The sequence below is a fragment of the Muntiacus reevesi genome, chromosome 15 (genome assembly GCF_963930625.1).
Source record: "Muntiacus reevesi chromosome 15, mMunRee1.1, whole genome shotgun sequence".
In the NCBI taxonomy this organism is placed as follows: Eukaryota; Metazoa; Chordata; class Mammalia; order Artiodactyla; family Cervidae; genus Muntiacus; species Muntiacus reevesi.
Window position 1 is genome coordinate 57,048,242 of NC_089263.1, and position 20,131 is coordinate 57,068,372.

The following is a 20,131-nucleotide window of genomic DNA, read 5'->3' on the forward strand; positions in this document are numbered from 1 at the left end:
GTTTCTGCCTGCGATGAGGACTCTCACAAACTCTTGCCCACTTTCCCTGGCTTTGGGGTGAATTTTGGGGGTCTCCCAGAGGATCAGGCTGTACCCTTACAGCTAACGCGTGTTCACATTTACGGTGCCCCTTAGATGTTAGCACTTAGCCACCAGGTCTGGGGAGGAACACAATTTTGTGGAAGGTGGGAAGTAATTTAGGACACGTTCCGCATAATGCAGGCAATTGGAGGGGCCCCAAATCTCAAAATAGGAAGGTACTCCGAGTCAGATTAAAGGGGCCTCCCCCAATGTGGGCAACTGGATACAGGGAGGCGGCAGGGTGGGGAGCTTCCAACACCGGACTTGGTTTGAACACCACGAAGCTGTTCCTGACATCCGACATCCCGGGTCATCTGTTGGGCGTTAAGGAAGGAGGAGCTCAGAGCAGCGAGCTGAGCGACCCAGGCTTCCAAGAGGAAGAGACAGTCAGAGCAGCGCAGGAGCCAAAATCCAGGAAGAACGGAGAGACCAGAGGAAGGAGGAGCCTCCTCCTCCGCCCGCGTCCCCAGGCCCCCAAGTATGCCACGTGGGTGGGAGCGTGTCGCACACACCCACGCGCCCGCTGCCACAGTCCTCGCGTGTCGGGCCCGGCCCGACCCGGCCCTTGTCCGCGCGCCTGCGGGCGCCGGGTCTCCACGGGCCACGTCGCCGCCACCTGCTGCTGCAGCCCTAGCGAGGAGGAGGCGCATCTCCGCGGCGCCCCCCTCCCCATCCGCCCCGGCTCGGTGCGGGCCTTCCCCCACCCCGCCTCGTCCAGGCCTGGGCTGGAGGACGTCTTCCCCGGGGCCCCCTCCCCAGCGCAGAAGGGGAGGCGGAGGGAGGAGCTCCGGCCGCGGCCACCCGCCCTCCCCGCCCCGGAGCTTCCCTCCCCTCCCCTCCCCTTCGCTCGGTTGCCGCAGCCCCGCTAGTCGCGCGCGTCAGCGTGGGCTCCCCGGAGCGAGTCGCTAAGTAACGGGGGCTGGCTCCGCAGACCCCGGGCCGGGGAAACCCGCGCGCGCGTCGTCAGCAGCGGCGCCGCGGGCGGGGGGCGCACGGGCCCTCCCCCATCCGGGCCTGCGGACCCGGGCTGGCACGCCGCCCGCCTCCCCGGCTCCCTTAAACCCGCGCGGCCGGTCGCCGCCGAGGTGCCCCTCCCCTGCAGGGACCCCGACGCCGCCAGCCCTTCCCTCCTTCCCAGCCGGTGCGCAGAGCTCCGCGCGCGGCAGGGTGGGCGCCCCGCGGCCGCGATCGCCGTCGTCGCCGGTAAGCCGCTCTCGGGGACCCGGGCCGGGACGGGGGAGCGAGATGGAGGGGGTAGTGGGGAACGGCCGCCGGACCGGCCATGTGCTAAAGTTTCTGGGGCTCCGTGCCCCACCGGGCGGGCGCGCAGAGCCGGGCGCAGCGGCGCGGTGGGTGGGGCGGCGCGGTCCTGCCCCGCGCCCGCCGCCCCCGGACCCGCGGGGCGCAGCTCCGCGCGCACTCACGCTCTCTCTTTCTTTCTTTTCCTCCGCGCCGCCTCCCCGAGGTCCTCCTGCCGAGCCCCGCGCGGGGCATGAGGAGCCCCGGGGCGCCGCCCGGAGACAACCCGGCTGCGCGCACACCTTGCCAGCGGCGGACGGGGACATGAGCCGCGCGCACGGGGTCCGGCGCCCGGCGGCCAGCCCCAGCCGGCGGCGGCCAGCGGATCGGCGGTGCCCGGGAGAATGAGGCGGGAGCCGGCGGCCGCCTCCTGGTTCTCCACCTCGTCTTCCTCCTCCTCTTCCTCCTCCTCCTCCTCCTCTTCGCCTTCCTCCGGCTCGGGCGCCCCGGGCTCCGGCCGGGCTGTGGCTCTGCTGCGTGCCCCGCGCGCCCCCCCGCCCGCCTCCGGATGCGCTGCTGGGTAAGCCAGGCCCTCCGCCACCGGAACAAAGCCCCTTTGCCTGGGACCCCGGAGACTGCCTCTGAGCCCCTGCCCGGCCCCCACTCACCCAGAGCCTGCCCGGGGCGCTTCCGATTGAACCCCTATATTCCATCATTCCCCAAGCCCTGCCTGGAGGCCGAACACTGCCGGGGCTGCCTTCGAGACCTGGTGAATCCCTGGGCCATCAGGGAAGTGAATGCGGGCTTGACACGCAGGCAGGAGACCTGTTTGGTCGAAATAATGACATAGGCAACCTGGGTTCTGCCTCATCATTTGTGGGAAGGAGACGACTCATGTATAGTGACCTGGAAAAGGGTGTCCAGGCTGTACAGGGTAGGGAGCCTCCAAACCACCCGAGGAAGTGGGTTCCCCTTCTTCTCTGGCTCAGATGAGGAAACTGAGGCCCAGGAAGGTTGACGACTTAATCAAGGTCACAGGGCCCGGAAGTGCAAACCAGGGATCGTCAACCAGGGAGCTCTTTACCCCGCTCCCTGGAGAGCTGATCGCTTTGTAACAAACACACCTGTCCCAGCTCTCCTGCTACCTGCTTTTGTCTGGAGTTGCTGCGCCTGTGTGAAAATACTTGTGCTGATGAGTATCTGCTCGGATGACATAAATCACTGGTGGCATGTACGTTTTCATCCCTCCCTCCGTCATGCAACTGCTCAGCCTTAATGTGAACTGTAAGTGCTCGGCCCCTTCTGTTCAGGTGGGAGGAAGAGATGTTCCCCTGGGTGCTTTCTCTCTTTTATTCTTTTTCTCCCAGACCTCTTAAAGGGGACAAAGGTGGGCATTGGATCCTCCTGTGTGCCTCTTCGGTGCTGCATGTGCCTAGCACATGCTTGGCCTCAGCACTGAGTCCTGAACCTTTCTAAAGGGTGAGGGCTCATCAAGGCTCTTGCCCCTGGTTGTGTAAGTCTTGGAGATGGTTACTTAACAGACTGATCCCAGATGGCCACGGTGTAGGAATCAGCCCTGTTGGAAATTTCATCTTGGCTCGTGTTTGCCAGCCCTCCTTGTCAGCAGAACTTCCCACAGCCCAATCCAGAAGAAAAGGAGAGGGGGTTTTCATGTAGCTCGGAAGCCTTTGCTTGCTCCCAACTCTCTGGTTTTGTCGCTTTTAACTGTCTGTTTAAGTGCACTCAGAGTGACCCTCAAGGGGGAAGCCGCACAGAGTCGTGTGGTCCTGATCTGAGTGGCTTGTTTAATCGGTTGAGTCAGCAGATGTTGGACTTGGTTGTCTACAGGACTTGGATGGTACTGGTGTCAGGCCAAGGAAGGGCCATCAGTTTCCCTGATAGTAAAATGTCAAGAGTCACACTGGATGAACCGTCAGATCCCTTCCAATGAAATGATTCTTCAAGAGGGAGGAGAGTGGGTCACAGGCCAGAGCTGGGGTGTGTGAGCTGGTCAGACACATACGTTTGGACGGATAGCTCCACACTGAATAGGTTGTTGGTCTCCAAGAGGAGGACGTGGTGCCCGAGGGAGCTGTAAAATTCAGGTTGCATCCACAGGAGGTGAAGCCCGGGCTGTGCTTTAGTGGATTATTTATTGGGCTAAAGCGTGATGGCTGTCAAACGTCCCAGGGTGCCAGATTGGGGTTATGGGGTGGGTTAGGCATTGCATTTGGAGAGATGACATTGATCTCTGAGAACTGATGAAATACAGTACGTCGACTGGATGTCCAGCAGCTTGAAAGCAGCCAGCTGGTGAACCTGCCTGTTCTTTCCAGAAGGAATCCATCATAGTTGCAAGGTAAAACCTTCTCCGACTAACCCAGTAATACCAGGAAATAAAGTGATTTTTAGATGCTCTTCTCTGCACTGTTTGCTGATTGTATTAGCGAATGGTGGCGCTTGCCTCAGCAGGTATTCAGAGGATTTGTCGCACGAAACGGGCCAGTAGGCTGCTTAGACCCTGACTTAGTCTTTGCCTGTTGATTATAGCTAAATTCATCAACTTGACCTATGGGCCCTTAATGGAGTTGTCATAGGTCTTTTAAAGATCTGGATTAATGAACCTTTTAAAGTGTTACTGAATCTCCAATGAAGCAGGCACGTCCCACCTTTTTTCCCCAGAAACTAAGCTCCCAGTGGGTTTTATAACTGTTTGTTGTTCACAGAACCAGAGCAAAGCTTTTATTTTTGACAAGCTCGCAGGGTCTGTGAATGGCAAGTAATGCGTCTTGTGTGGGCATATTAATCTCCCACCATTGTGTGTTTTAATGCCTCATGTCTAACGGGTGAGGTTTTGAATAAAAATGAATGCAGAGAGACAATTTTCATGAAGTTACTTTTGAAAATGATAATGTAATTATGAGAGAACAGTTTTTATATCATATATCATGCTGTTGCTACCCAAAGCCAAGTTCCACAGGAAAATGTTACCCTTGTTCCTCATCTATAGTTTTCAATTCATCTGTTCTTTATTTTTTTGCTTTTTTTTTTTTTTAACCTTCCTGGTGGGAAAGTGTGCGATTGAGAACAAAATCCATTTTCGATTCTGCTTTGTCTTAAACCCACTTCTTTGCTGGAAGATCTCTAAAGCAGACCTCTTCCACACCACACCTATGATGGCCTCATGTTCAGATATATTTCAGTGCCTCATGTTTCTGTTGAGAGAGCAGGAGGGGTCTTATCACGAATGAATGACAACAAGATGTTTCCTTGTGAGTGTCCCATTTCTCACTGGAGTGTTTAGACCAGGAGCTCTTGATCAGGGCTGGTTAGCCCCTGCGTTGTGAGAACCCAGTTTGGACACTGTGGCACTTGTACAGGGTTAAGGATGTACATAGGTACCTATGGGAGGTGTAGAGAAGAGAAACATCTTCCAGAGGCCCGGAGACCGGGATTTATTCTTGACTCTGTTGTTAATTGGCTTTGTGACCTTGGACAAGTCATCCCCATTCTTGGCGTCTTCATTTACACCCGTGCCGTGAGTGTGTATGTTTGTGTCTTTGGATATTAGTGTGTATTTTAGTGCCAGGGGGTCCGCTCCAACTCTAAGCCCGAAGAGTCCTCGGACTCTAGATGCAGCTGGTTATTAATAGCTCCAGAATGCTCTGTGCTTTAAGGTTACATAACGTTTCCTTATTAAACATCCGTATAAACAGTAAAGAACGGGTCATTATAAAAAATTGTATTGGTTATCCTAAGGGGGAGCGCTACCCCGAGTATGTGATGAAACAACTTTTCATCTCCAAAACAGTGATGCCAGTTTCCCCATCAGGGCGCCTTGCGGGGTGGAGTCTCGGCACGCATCTGAGAGGGCTGAGCCGGGACCCTCTCTAGGGTCCCTGTGCCAGGAGCCGCAGGAGCCCTTACGTAATTTGGGTCCATGGAGTAGGAGAAATGTCACATCTAACTGTGTAGCTCGAGGTCCAGGGGCCATGGAGGTTTCTCCGTAGTCTTTTTAGGCTGTTCCTGGAAGGTAGGAGGGGAAGTGTGTAATTACTGTTTGCACTTGTTTTGAAAATGGAAAGTACTTTAATTAGAGCCTTGAGTTCAGCTGAAGCTGAGAAATGGTTAGAAGTTCTTCAATTTGGCAGTAGTGTTTTTGCCGGGTTCCCTGGGCAGGCTGGCTTGCCACACTTAAGCAGTCTGCGGTCAGAGGTCAGCATTCCTAGTGAAGCTGCGATTGTTGTCAGATAAAGAGGGTGGAAGAAAGGAACCACCAGTCTTTACACATTGAATCCTCCCGACTCTGCTGCAAAGTAGATCTTACGAACCCCTGTTCTAGATTCAGAGCCAGAACTCTGAGAGCTGTAGTGCATCACTCAGGGTCTCACAGTTGTGGAATGGCAGAAAAAAGCACGCTTTCAAGTGCTGGGGTTGAAAACACCGCCCCACCCTTGCCCCTCAGACTTCATTTCCACGGGTGCTGCCGTGTGTCTGGAAACCAAATTGTGTCTTTCTTGTCGAATTTCTAAGTAGCACCATGTCACACAGAGAGCGTGTAGCTCTGATGTAGGTAACATGGGTGGTGGTGGGGGGAGCTATCTAGTTCTTGAAAGACTTCTGCATGCAAGACGTTGGATTTCTTTGAACTCTGTGTCAAATGTATTAGATTTGAAGGATAATTAGAAATAAGTCGAGTGTTACCCTGTAAAGTTTAGAGTTGGTGGTTCTTCTGGGGAAGCTAAAATAGCTCTGTAGGTCCCATGTCACCCTGGGAGCGATCACTGGCTGACACGTGGGATATTTTGAAAGGCATTGCCAGCCTGCACCTCACAAAAAGGGACACGGACTAAAAGTTATGTAACAGAAGCTTCCTAAATGAGTGTGACTCCGGTTCCAGGATGCCACACGGGTTAATCCTCCCCCAGACAACAAAGGAGAGAAGGAAGTAGGAGGAACATATACAGGAACTTAAAGGTCCACCTCCAGCACTTAAGAATTTCCAGGACTTGGAGGAGGGGATGTCAGTTTCAAGAACTTTTCAAGCCCGGGAATAGAGATGCAGTCATAGCAGGGACTTGGTGGAGCCTGCAGAAGTCCACCCACGTTAGTATAGCTGCTGCCGTCTTTGCTGATAGCTTCATAGATCTGGAAGAGTGTCATCCATACCCAGGACAGGAGATTCCAGAATCCCATCTGCAATGCACAAGTTTACAGATGCTAAAGGGAGCTCATTGAAACCACCCATCCTTACATTTTAGCAATGATACTCAAGCTGACTTTCTTCACCAGCAGTTTAAATTCCTTCCAGAACTGATTCTGGCCTTGCCCACATCAGAGCAGGTGATGTCTTAACAAAAAGGACCCTCCCTCCATCTCTTCTGGATTCCTAAACAGCTTATGTGCCAAGAGCTTCGAGTTTTGTGATAGGTAATTAATGAGAAAAAGCAGAGAGAATGAGTTGAAAAACTTTTTTGTGATTCATCTGTCGTCGGTAAAGTACCAAAATATCTTAGCAGCCAGCACAGTGTTTTTGATTTGGTGAACTAGAAATTACATGACTTGTCCCCAGTGAGACCAATAGAGATTTTACCTTTTGCACCCAAACCTTGAGTGAACAGATTCCTGGTAGCTTCAGTTCTGGGCCAGAATTTTAGTACTTGTGGTTATTCAGTAACAGAGAATGCAAAAGTGGCTATACAGAGGCTTTGGGGGGTGAGGCAAGAAGGCAGTAAAGCCCCTGGCCTCTGATTGGTGATTTCTATGAACAGCTATGTGGGGCCCAGTAAGTAGAAATGATTTAACATCCATTTCCAGCATCGAGAATCACAGAATAAATTTACTCGAGAATTCTAGATGTCTCATGCCATCTTCATATGTGACTTGTGACAAGTGTAAATGAAATCTTACATGGGGTTAAAAAGCCTGCACCTTTGCAAACCCTTCTGGTAGACTTCGAGGACTTGTCTTAGTATTTGCTAGGCTGAATGCTTCTGCACTCAGCACCGTTGAAACCAGAATCACAGCTCAGCTAGGGTGTTGGGGAGGGTCTGTGTATTCTCACTTGCTTCAGTTTCTTAATAAACTGTGATGAGCCTCTCTGTATGCCTCATTTAGCACCTCCAAGCAGAAGCACACATAAGGAATGCCCAGGGCTTCCTGTTTTTCCGTCATCCCAGCTTTTGAGCCTGTATCTGCTAATATAGTCTGGGAGCCTGACCAAGACTGTCTCATTCTGTCACAGATAAACCACGCAAGTCACATTGGCCTCAACATGAGCCCCCTTCCCCACTGAAAGAGTCTTGATTTTTTTAAAATTCATAAGCTAGATGGTAATGACAGTCACCATCTTTTAATGATTGATATTGACAAGTCTTCTCTTTGCCTTGAGAGCATCATGCCTAAACTAGAAACAGTTTATGAGCACATGTTCCTGTTAACTCGGTGAGAGGGTTGTAATGAAAACTTCTAAGAGAGTTAGCCTGGCTTTGCAGCGTTAAACTCTAAAGAGAGACATGGAAGCCTGCATTCTCCACCTGGAAGGCAGGAGTGGAAGGATACACTTGTTGTTCACTGTAAGGGAAGGCTGAGGCTTTTCACAGTTTTACCAAGATAACATGGGTCTGAAAATCTCTGTAGCTGCTGAGGTTGCTTCTCCACGGGGACTGGTTGTCCTTGGCCTGCTCCAGGACATCCCTGTGGAGTTGGAGAGCTGCTCTGTCCATCTGTCCAGGAGTGGTGCCGTCTCCTCCATCCTCTGTGCCTCTCTGGTCCTGCTTGATCACTGAGATCCGCCCCCATCATTCTCCCATCGGACAGGTGTTGATCATCAATGGCTGAACAAAGATCTGTTGTACACCAGCTCTGTCTAGGCACTGCTGGGCATTGGGGCCAGACTGGTAGATGATGGACAGCTGCAGGATATCTGTGCATGGATCGTGTAGGCCTGGGAGGGCACCACTGCCCATCCGCAGTGGAGCGAGGAAGCCAGTGAGGAGGGCCCAGCCTGGGAGTCAGGGGGCCTGCTTGTTAGCCCGGCTCCCTCTGTCATCTCACCTGGGCACCTGGGGACAAGCCTCCATCCCACTCCGACCCTCCCCTGGCTGTCAAGTTCAAAGACTGAGTCATAATGTAGGGTTTTTCCCAAGTGGGATACAGGGGCCACTTCCATGAAAGCATCTGGGGAGCTTACTAAAATACAGATTCCTGGGCCTTGTTGTGGACCTACTGAGTCAGAGCCTCAGACGGTGGGGACCCAGAATCTGTATTTTTAGCACCTTCCTGGTAATTCTTATCTCGGGAGCAATAAGCCAGCGAGAACCCCTAGCTCTTGCAGGTTGTTGATCACTCATGCCCCTTCCTGCTGCCAAACACCTAGAATACGGCGCCCGACTCATGCTGACCTGTCTCTCCACCTCCACCCTGGCCGCTCTCATCTCTCTCGGAAGCTTTCGTTCTGGTCCCCCACCACCCTCGACAGTTTGTTTTCCAGCGGCCCCAGAGGGAGCCTCCTAAAGGATCGCGGTCTTCTCTGCTCGGAGCTTGCCAGTGTCCCCGAGAGCGTTGACAGGGACAGTGTCCAGGACCCTGCATGACCTGGCCCTGTGTCGGGCCCCGCCTGCCCCCACCCCTTGCTTCTCCGCTTCTAGCCGCATACTGGCTTCCAGGCTGTTCCTGAAACCCTCACAGCTGCCCGCAGCCCTGTCACTCTCCAGGAGCCCACGGGACCTGGGGGCTGGGGAGGAAGGGGGCTCAGCAGGTGGGGAGCAGCCCTGATGAGCTGCCATGCTCCATGCCCCCACGGCTTTGAAACCTTTTCCAGGTGACGCTGTCACGCTCACGGGGCCAGTCTCAGCTTCCAGGCCCTCTGCCACGTCAAGTTGTTTTAGGAGCAGCCCTTTAACTCAGAGCACCGTATTACAGGGTGATTCTTCATCAGATGGGATCATCGAAGTGGATCTGGAGTTCTCTTCCAGAGGAATTTTTCTAGAAATACCCTGAGACCGTTCCTTCCACTGGGCGAGATGTTTCTTCAGCCACAGTTAATCCCGGGGGGGCAGGGGGCGGGTCTGCTGTCCCTCCTTCTCTTCCTTCAGAAGCATGCCCAGAGCACCAGCTTTGTCCAAGCATCATCGCAGGCCCCCCATACACGGGAGACGCAGCGGCTCTGGGGCCTGCTTGCTTCCGTCTCTGACTCTGGCTCTTGCTTTCGTGCAGATGGAACAGTGAGGCCTGGGCTGGAGTCCTCTGGCCTCTGTCTTCTACCGTGGAAGAGATGGAAGGTTTATCAGAGTGGCTTTCTTGGGGCCTGTGTGAAGCAAACCGCACTCAGAAATATTGTGTGCTGAGTAGGAGGGAGAGATGGACCACTTTGTAAGATTTGTCTCCAAGCAGAGCTGAGTGCGTGACCTGGTATAGAGATGGAAGATATAAAGATGATCTTAGATGAGTCAACACACAGCATTAATTCAGGGTCCCTTGAAGCCAGTCTGCCTGGCAGCATATTGTTTGAAAAAGGCCATGCAAACCTCAGACCCTTCTGGGTCCTGCCCATGGTACGTGCTTTTCCTTGAATCTCGTGGAAGGAAGGATGTTCACTCTTAGCATCCACCTTGCACGTTCCTGTAGTAGACACATGGACCAGGCTATCACTAAGAGCCCATCAGGAAGGATGGTGTGGGGATGGAGACAGGCAAGATACTCTTTGTCTTCAGGAGACTCAGAGATGGTTGGGGTAACGTGTGACTACCTGTAACTAATTAGAGTGGTTGATGTGCCCTGAGAAGGCAGAGGTGGGTCTAGATGGGGGAAGGTGGGGGGGGGGTGCGCATTTGCCATGAGTCTCGAGAGACAAGTAGGGATTTGTCAAGCAAAGATGAAGGCCAGAGGCATTCCAGGCGTGAGGGAGGAGGAGAGCAGAGGTGCTGAGACTGGGCCGTTGCGGGTGGATGAGCGGGTGGTGCAAGGCTGTAGCATCGGGCTGCGGGAGCGCAGGTGAGTCAGTCCTGGCCCCATGGGAGTGTGTCTGGAAGGCTGGGTCTCGCAGGTGATGGGAGCCATGGGAAGTGCTTGAGCGAGGGTGTGGCTTTTAACAAGATAGCTGGTGATCGTGTTCCATGCACCCTTTTTAAAGTCTATATTACAATGAAGGTGTGTAGAACACACCAATGTATAACAAGGTATCTGGTGATCCTGTTTCACGCGCCCTTTGTAAAGTCTATATTACAGTGAAGGTGTAGAACACACAGACATAGAAAAAGAAGACACTGTCCCTGAGGGATGAGTGTGACTGGATGAGCGTGACTGTGACCTGCCCCCTGCCACTGCTCTGTATCTGTTGAGGGATAGACACAGTCTGGCCCCACTGCCCAGACCCCAGCTCCACCGACCCTGCTGGACTCCGAGGGAGCGCAAGGTAGCCGCTGAGTGCGGCCCTCGCTGCCCAGCCATCGTGGCCTCCGGCCAGCAGGAAATGGAGCGGGCAGTGTCCCAGCCTGATTCACTGAGCCATGGGTCTCCCCGCGCCTCTGCAAGCGCATTCAGGCTGCTCCTGGCCTAAAAACGATGCTCCCAGATCTACATCCACAGCTGAGAGAATCCAGGGCATGCATTCACCGGCCGGCCTCCCTGAGCGCCCCCCAGCGACAGACTCAATGCACGGGAAGAGGGTCAGTGTCAGGAACCCAAGCCCATGCCGGTCTAATCGTTAGGCTTGAAATTGGCATCCTTGGCAGGACGGGTGACTTCCACAGAGCCGGTGGGGTGGGCATAAGGCAGAGGGTCCCAGGGGTCACTAGTGAATATGGTTATGCCACTTCCATCCTCCACCTTTTTGTTGCTAAGAGAAGCAGAGGGAAATACAGAGCGTGTCCTATAGGCCAGCAGGCAAATTCTTAGCTATTTCTGGGGAGTTTGGCCCTGGAAAAAGAGCCTTCCCTAGGGCAGGCTGACTGCCAGATCATGCCAAGGGCAGAGCATCATGGGCAGTTTGAAGAACTGCTGTCCGCTGGCAAGCTCACTGTCCGAGAATTTGGGCTGGGGGACGGGACACAGCTCCACCTTCTCAAAGGCCCCATTTGTAGGTCAAGAGATAGAGGCCCAGAGAGTTGAAGCAACGGGCCCAAGGTCACACAGTGGGACTGGAGCCCAGCAGGGCATCAAATCAGTCTGGAGCCGGTCATGATCTTTGAAGTTGGCCAGTGCCCAGGGTTGGCGCAAGTCCACTTGGAAGTGGACAGTTTGTACTCACACTGCATTGCCCCCAACCAGTCACAAAGGATGTGGCCTTCTCTTTGCTCTGTGGCCTTTCCTCTTGGAAGCCAGGCCCAGAGTCAGGATTCTGGGCAACTGCAGTTGGAGGGGGCTGGGAGTGAGCCCCTAGGTCTCTGGCCCTTTTGTGGTTCATTGCAGTTCTGCAGCTTGTGTGGATATGTGACTTGAGAGAATGGTATCAGAGCAAATTAGAATGTTTCTCAGGATCTGGGCATGCGTAGCACTGAGGCTGCGGTCTGTTTGGAGCTCAGGGTATCCGGAAAAGCCCCATCAGTCATCCAGGAAATCCTGCCGCCCAGATTCTCCAAGCTCCTTGGATGTACCCGAGTTTAGTCCAAAGCACCCTTGGTATCCCCATCTGTGTCTCTGTTGCTGCGTGTCCAGCACCACGGACAGAGTTCGCTCAGCGTTGGAGTGACTCCAGGCCTCTTAGGGGCTGAGTGAGGGGCGCTGTGTGAAAAGGGGCTTGTTTGATGAGCTTCTGTGGCAACCCGGCTCTCCCGGCTGTGTTTCGCCTTATCAAGTAGGTGCTCCCAAATGCGTGAGAGCTGACTGATGGCAGTGCTGCCGGCTGACTTCACAACAGTAAAACCTTCAAGGCTTTATTAGGCAGATATATAAGTACAGTTCCCGTTCATAAAATGCATCCGTCACAGCCCTCAGGAACGTGAAGGAATTGTTTGCAAACTTTGCCAGGTTATTACCTCCAAACTTGTTTGAATATATGTATTAGATAAATAATCTTGGGAGGCCCGTGTGTTATGGCAGTTTGGGACAGAGGTAATCTACCTGCTGGCAAGTTTCACAGGTTTCACTGCCTTATTTATACTTATTTTTAATGAAAGAAGAGAGCAGAGCTAAAAAATATTATCCTCTTGTGGAGGGAGGCTAAATGTTTTGGAAAATGTCTGAGTGCCATGCAGATAGGCAGGGTGATTATTTTGAAGATGTTTCGAATGCCTGACTTTAGTCTCTCTGCTTTTCTGGTCGAGGACCTAGCCCCTCCCAGATGGGAATGGCAGTTCTTCAATGAGATTTTTTTTTTAAAGTGCCTTTGCGTAGTTATTTATGGCTGTGCTGGGTCTTCATTGCTGCACGCGGGCTTTCTCTAGATGTGGCGAGTGGGGGCGGTTCTCTGGTTGTGGCGCTCAGGCTTCTCACTGGTGTGGCTTCTTTTGTTGCAGAGCACAGGCTTTAGGAGTGTGGCTCTGGTTGTGGAGTGCAGGCTTGGTTGTCCATGGCGTGTGGGATCTTCCTGGATCAGAAATGGAACCCATGTCCCCTGCATTGGCAGGCGGATTCTTCACCATTGGACCAGCGGGGAAGTCCCGTCCATGAGATTTTTGAGTCCTGTCACAGCCTCTTCCAGGGGGCAGGCGTGTTTTAGTTGAACCTGTTTTCAGAGTCAAACCATGCGGCATCTAAGTCACTGTGTGTGCGGTTTGCTTTAGTCTCTTCAAGCCCTGTTTCTCTTCTGTATAATGGTTGTAATAACAACAATGATAATCATAGCTTTTACATACCTAGGTGCTTAGTCTGGGTGGAGACTGTGCTAAATGTCTTTCCATGGACTGTTTAATCTGAGCAGCAGCTCAAGAAAGCAATTACTTTTCTCATTCCCATTTTACAGATGGGGAAACTAAGGCTTAGAGATTGCTGCCTATAAAACATCTCCAAATAGTAGCTTTTTAAACACTAGGCATCCTTTATTTTTGCTCAGGAGTGTAGGGGCCACCTGGGCTCAGCTAGATGGTTTTTGCTGAAGGCTTCATGTAAGATCACAGTCAGGCTGTGGCTATGGCTGGAATCATCCAGAAGCTTCCTCACTTCCATGCCTGGCACTGGGCCAGGAGGATGCACACAGCCTGGGGGTGTGGGGGAGGGGCTGGCACAGCTGAGGCTCCTTGGATCTCTGGGCAGGCCCTCCACATGGTGTGTCCAGCAAGGCAGGCTGGGCCAGCTGGGACTTCCTACACTGTGGCTCAGGGCTCCAGTGCACATGTCCCAGGAGGGCGCCGAGGGGTGGGAGGGCTGTCTGTATCTCCCTTTCACGGTCTGGGAACTCACACCATCCCTTCTGGCGTAAGCTGTCCCTTAGAAACAGATCACTAAGGCTGTCCGCATCGGGGCCCCTGTTGAAGGGAATTACGTTGAGGAGCTTGGGACACGTTTTAAGCCACCGTGGGGAGCTTGGGTGGCTTCTGCAGGTGGTGGCCTGTGGTTGGCGGCCAAGTGGGGTGTGACTCAGGCGATCGGACCCTGAGCACATCCGGTCATTCCGCTGACATTTTCAAACACTGACCACCTTGCTCTGCGGGAAACTGGAGCTCCCTAAAGCCCTGCACCCTCCCGTCCGCCTTCTAGGCATCTTCCCTGAAGACGCAGACAAAGCTGCTAAGAGTCTGATGTCTGCTCTTTGGTTCAGAGAGGCGCTGGTGCAGACCACGTGTCATCACCCCTCCTCGCCTCCTCTTTCATCCCCTCACCGCCTCTCCCCTGCACACGGGCCTCCTGCTCATTTTCACTGGCTCTTTTGCCTCCATGGGCCTTTCTGCCTCAAAAAGTATTAAAAGTTGTCTCTCCTGATTGAATTAATGTCACGAGGAATACTTTTATATTATATATTGTAACATTTTCTTCTAAGTACAAAGTGCATTTTTTTTTCCTTCTCGCTTTAAAAGAGATGGAAACGTGTTCATGGGTCCCAAGCCCTGTGTTTGCTGCATCTCATGGAGAAGTCAGACCTGCCTGCACCTCCTTCCCTGCCTCCTTTCTCTCCTGACCCCCGCCCTCCCACCCCTCCGTGTCCTCTGACTCTTTCTTCTCCCCACACCTGCCCTACTTCTCACTCGATTCTGGTCCCTGCTCTGCAGGCCATTCTCCTCCCTTGGACCATGATGCCCTAGGTTCTTGTCTTACATCCTCTGGGCTGGAACCAGGACTGAGAACAGAACATTTCCGATGACTCTGAGCCACCTCTTTGACCCGGTCCTTCACTGGGGATGGACCTTGCTTGTGAGAAGGAACTTGGCAGGGGCTTCTTCCCCATAAGCCCACGAGCAGTCACTCCTGTCTGGTTCTGGTTTCTGGCTTTCTCACTTCTTGTTTTCCCGGAAGATTTGGAGAGGTAACATCGCAGAGAGATGACTTCTCTCGGGGATGTTCCCGGGGAAGTCCTGCATCTTGATTGGCACATGGGGTGGCAGGAATCAGACACCCCCCGCCCCACCCCTAGCAGGCTTATCATTATCCTGCCATCCACCCAGAGATTTTTCATTGAGCAACTGCTCTGTCCCAATAGGACCCACCCGGTGTCTGCCCTCATGGAACCCAGAGGGGTGGAAAGACGGAAAAATCAACATGTGAATTATTATAAGCCCTAGGAGATTGTGGATAAGGAATCAGCATGTCCTGGAGACCGAAACAAGAAGTGCAGTCTGGCTTCACAAAGGAGAAACAGTCACAGAAAAATCATCAGTTGTCAGGACGTCTCCCTTCCCCCCATCCAGAGCCTGGGGTCTCACCATCTGGTACCTCCCTCCTGCTCGAATTTCTCAACTCTGGCTTCCTCTTCTGATCCTCTGAGCTTGTGGCTCAATAGTGGTCATCCCCAAGTGGTAGCCTCAGCCCTATATCAACATGATTCTCACAACTCACTCCCTCTCCTTAGGGGCCAAGATTCCCAGGAGAGAGGCTGAGTGGCCTGGCTTGGGGGTGGGAGGCTTCTCATCTAAGCATCTGTGGCTGGGCCACTGGGGTCACATGCCGGGGAGAGCTGTCTGTCCTTACATGTAACTGGGATGGTTCCCCAGGAAGCGCGTGCAGAGGGGAGGTTTCACTTCCCCATTTCATGGTTTAGGATTGCAGTTGCCAGCCTTTTGATGTCCACGGGTGGGGAAATTTGTTTAATCAAGGAATCAGCATGAGATTGCCAAATTCTGATCTGCTCCTTGTTACCATCCTCAGTTGATGAATGCTAAGGAAAAAAAATAGGAAGACTCTACTATTGGAATTTCCAAAGAGTATTTATTTTTCATTAATTCACTTAATTAAATCTAATTAATTAACCAAAAAACATGTAGTGCTCTTTTTTTTTCTTTTTTCATTTTGCCAGAGACAGCTAAGATCTTGGTCTCCTTAATGCCCATGGGTCCCCCTTATCTTGTTTGTGGACTCACACTGGAGACCCACGGGCATTAAGGAGCCTGTAGAGGTCATTTGAAAGTGAAAAAAAGTGAAAGTGTTAGTCACTCGGTTGTGTCTGACTCTTTAGGGCCCCATGGACTATAACCTGCCAATCTCTTCTGTCCTTGGAACGCTCCAGGCAAGAATACTAAAGTGGGTTACCATTCCTTTCTCCAGGAGATCTTTCCGACCCAGGGATCGAACTTGCCTCTCCTGCATTACAGGCAGTTTCTTTACCATTGAGCTACCAGGGAAGCCTCAGAGGTCACTTAATGATAGTGACATGTGCTGGCACTGGACTCAGAGCCTGACATGCATGATTTAATTCCGAGCTTCCCATAGTCACTGCTATTGCCTCCACCTTGTGCGATGGAGAAAATGAAGCTCAAAGCCTTGTCCAGAGTGGCACAGATGGCACGGAAAGGAGTGAGATTTGATTCTAGGTATTGACTCCTTAAAAAGAGTCTTTTTGGGTGAAGGTGACGGTCCCATCTATAACAGAGGTAAGCGTGTGATATAAGTGAACTAGCACAATGAACACGCTGCTCAGAGACGAACAGAGCTGCCCTGGAAATCTCCCCGAAGAGGTGTTTACTTAGTCAGCCCTTGAAGGATGAGAAGGAAGCGTTGGCCTGAGGAAGGAAGGATGCTCCCCAGGTGGGGGATGGACACAGGAATGTGGACACAGGCCTGGGAGAGCCTGGAGAACCATGACAGTCAGAACCCGCCCAGCGTGGGGTGCCCAAAAGTGACACCAACCAGTCTGTGATTTAGAAAGACAGCCCGATTGGTAACGTGGAGGTGGAAGCAACATTTGCAAAAGAGAAATCCTTGCTGAAAAACACTTTTAAATAGAGCAAATGTTTTCAGTATGCGGAGACACTCAAATGAGTCAACTGATTTTTGAAAATGCATCCTGGTGAGAAAGCCATACTGAGGTTCACTTCCCTAGAGGGCAGCCTTGAGAGAAACGTAGACTTGGAACATTAATTCCCTTCCTGGAGAAAACCACTGGCTTTTAGAACAACTTCCACTTTCTTCCATGTTGTTGTTACTGTTCTGTCGCTAAGCTGTGCCTGACTCTTTTGCGACCCCATGGACTGCAGCACTCCAGGCTTCCCTGTCCATCACCATCTCCTGGAGTTTGCTCAAGCTCATGTCCATTGAGTTAGTGATGCCATCCAACCATCTCATCCTCTGACTCTTCCTTCTCCTCCTGCCTTCAATGTTTTGCAGCATGAGGGTCTTTTCCAGTGAGTCAGCTCTTCACATCAGGTGGCCAAAGATTGGAGCTTCAGCTTCAGCATCATCTTTTCAGTGCATATTCAGGGTTTATTTCCTTTAGGATGGACTAGTTTGATCTCCTTGCTATCCAAGGGACTCTCAAGAGTCCAGCACCACAGTTTGAAAGCATCAATTCTTCGGCACTCAGCCTTCTTTATGGTCCAACTCTCACATCTGTACATGATTACTGGAAAACCCATAGCTTTGACTATATGGACCTTTGTCAACGAGGTGATGTCTCTGCTTTTTAATACACTGTCTAGGTTTGTCATAGCTCTCCCATGAGAGTCTTGTAATTCATACAACCATTTTGTTCATAAAGCCCATCTCGGGCCCAGTTGAATTTTGCAGCTCTTTGGGTGGATGGGTGGAGCTTAATGGCCTGAAATGACAGGTGACGAAAAAGGCTCAGACTGCCTTGGGAGCATGCCCAGAGGGTCACACGGGTGGAGCAGGAACGTGGACCAGGGTCTCTGTACTGCCAGGTCTTACCCCACAGACGACTTCTACCACGTTCACGGCCCTGTGATTATGCACAGCTCCTGCACGTGGGCGGGGCTTTTTGATCTGGCTGCTCCTTTGTCCCGTGTCCTTGCTGAGTGCTTAGTTTCCTGGGCTGTAGTAACAATAGCACAAACTAGATGGCTTAAAACAACAGAAATGCATTCAGGAGGCCAGAAGTCTGAAATCGAGGTGTCACCTGGGCCATGCTCCCTTTGAAGACTTTAGGAAAAAACCTTGCCTTTGCCTCTTGCAGATTTCTCGTGATTGCTGGCAATCCTTGGTGGTGTTTGGCCAAAGCTGCATCATTCCAGTGTCTGCCTCCATCCCATGATGTTCTTCCTGTGTACCGAGTGTCTCTGTACCAAATGGTTTCTTTTCTCTTATAAAGACACCAGGCATTGGATATATCCTAACCAATATAGGGGCCTCTCTGGTGGCTCAAGCGGTAAAGAATCTTCCTGCCAATGCAGAAGACGCAGGTTCGATCCCTGGGTCGGGAAGATCCCCTGGAGAAGGAAATGGCAACCCATTCCAGTATTTTTAATTGGAGAATCCCATGGCCAGAGGAGCCTGGTGGGCTCCAGCCCATGGGGTCACAGAGAGTGGGACACGACTCGGTGACTAAGCAACAACAGTTCAGTATGGCCTCATCCTAACCTGGGTACATCTCCAGAGACCCAAATAAGGTCACGGGTACCAGTGGTCAGGACTTGAACTTGTTTTGTCGAATTGTATCTTTTGGGGGAACAAAATGCACCCCATCTTCTGAGAGGCTGCCTGGGTGGTGGGGTCTCTAGAGGACCACGTCTTCAACCAGAAGGTTCTATGAGTTGTCACTTATCTCTGGCCCAAGGGTGGGATCTCACCTGTCCGCTTCTCAGGTTGACTTGGCACCTACTCCTGGAGAGTCCTCTGGCTTCGTTGTTAGGATGGGGCAAGAAGTCAGCTGCTGCCAGCTTAGAGCTCATGGGGACGGGCTGTGCCTTTTGGGCATCTGTGTGGGATGCTGCCAAAGCCTGGATGCAGTGAGTGGGCGGCAGCATGGGCACACAGCGTATTTGAGGATGCAGGGCGGCCCGGCTGACTGTAGCATCCTTCTCCAGGGCTCCAGACGGCACCTGGCGCCTTGCTCGGTCTGGGTGTGCTTCTGACTTCAGGAAGACCAAGGGGCAGCTGTGTTTGGGGAGGTGGCTCAGAGCTTAGACATTCGAGCTAATCTGGGTCTTTCCCCACCAGTTCACAGACATCTCCAGAGCAGGCACGTCTGGCCAGTTCTGTCTTCCCTCCGGCACAGTTTTGGATGCATGGGATCTGCCACGTATTTACAAACTCAGTCACCCCGTGGCAGGCACTGGGGGCCCCTGAGATACCCGTGGGTGAATCTCTTCGCTTTGTGCGCACTTCAGGGCTGCTTCAGGATGCGGTGAGCTGGTGTATGTTCATTAAAACCCCACACTTGAGAAATGTCAACTCTAGTCATAATGTAGGAAATATTTGAGGAGAAAGTGGCAGGACTTGATTGAAGAACAGAGCATTGTCAACGACGGCTCCTCACCATCTGGCTGCAGGGATGGGTGGGAACAGATCCGAGGAAGGGATTGGGGGTGGGTGGAGTTGGCCCTTTCGTAAACTTGTTGCATTTGCAAGTGGAAGCATGGACATGCCTGATGCTCTAGATCCATCAAATCTGCAGCAGCTGTGACCACAAGGGTGGGAACATCTTGTCACTAGAGGAGACCAGAGAGAGGAGGATAGGCAGGGACCGTTTGTGTGCGTGTGTGTCTGTGTGTGTGGTCAGTCGCTCAGTCATGTCCAACTCTTTGCAACTGTATGGACTGCAGCCCACCAGGCTCCTCTGTCCATGGGATTTTCCCAGGAAGAATACTGGAGTGGATTGCCATTTCCTCCTCCAGGGGATCTTCCCAACCCAGGTATTGAACCCAAATCTATTGCATCGTTCCCATTGCATGTGGATTCTTTACTGCTGAGCCACCAGGAAAACTGGGAGCCTTTAGAGAGTTCTAGAAGGGATCTTCTGCCAAGACCCAGAGGAGGCCCAAGAGGAGGGAGGGCCCAGGGTGGGGGCCGAAGGGAGTTTGGGCAGGAGCAGTCTGTCCTGTTGGTAGCACAGAGGGCAGCCTGGGATGTTTAGGTTTGGAGGATGGGAACTTAGGTCTTGGGAGACGGGAGTCTGGGGCAAGCTGGGTGGGCATGGGTGTGGCAGACCTGAAGGTACCGCCTGCCTGGCCCTTTAAGGAAGAGGGGCCACCAGGAAGAATCCAAGTGGCCCAAGCCCCTAAGCACAAGGGCCATGCTCCCCTAGCTCCTTGTAGCTCTGACAGTTTGGATCTGTCTTCCCCCTCGGTGTGTGGCCCTGGTTGCAGAAGCTGCCTGAATGCGCCCTGAGGGCAGGGCTGTTTCTGAAAGACCACAGGCTCCCCCAGCAGCCAGCAGAGCGCCAGGTGCATTGAGAAGACCTGTTGCCCAAGGCAGAGGGCCCAGTCCCGAGTCCGCAGCCTCAATTGCCTGCTAGGACCTTCTGGAGAATCCTGATGTCAGCCTCCTC

The 20,131-nt window shown here is 52.6% G+C and overlaps 1 protein-coding gene across 1 annotated transcript in view; it reads left to right on the forward strand.

Annotated features, from left to right (window-relative positions):
* Positions 1 to 436: 436 nt before the first annotated feature.
* TUNAR (TCL1 upstream neural differentiation-associated RNA) overlaps positions 437 to 20,131 on the forward strand; it is a 54,211-nt gene continuing 34,516 nt past the window's right edge. Inside the window, exons 1-3 of the mRNA XM_065906468.1 lie at positions 437 to 559; positions 1,220 to 1,284; positions 1,547 to 1,900. Of these exons, the coding sequence (XP_065762540.1) occupies positions 1,889 to 1,900 (12 nt within the window). The 5' untranslated portion in view covers positions 437 to 559; positions 1,220 to 1,284; positions 1,547 to 1,888. The remainder of the gene's footprint in view (positions 560 to 1,219; positions 1,285 to 1,546; positions 1,901 to 20,131) is intronic.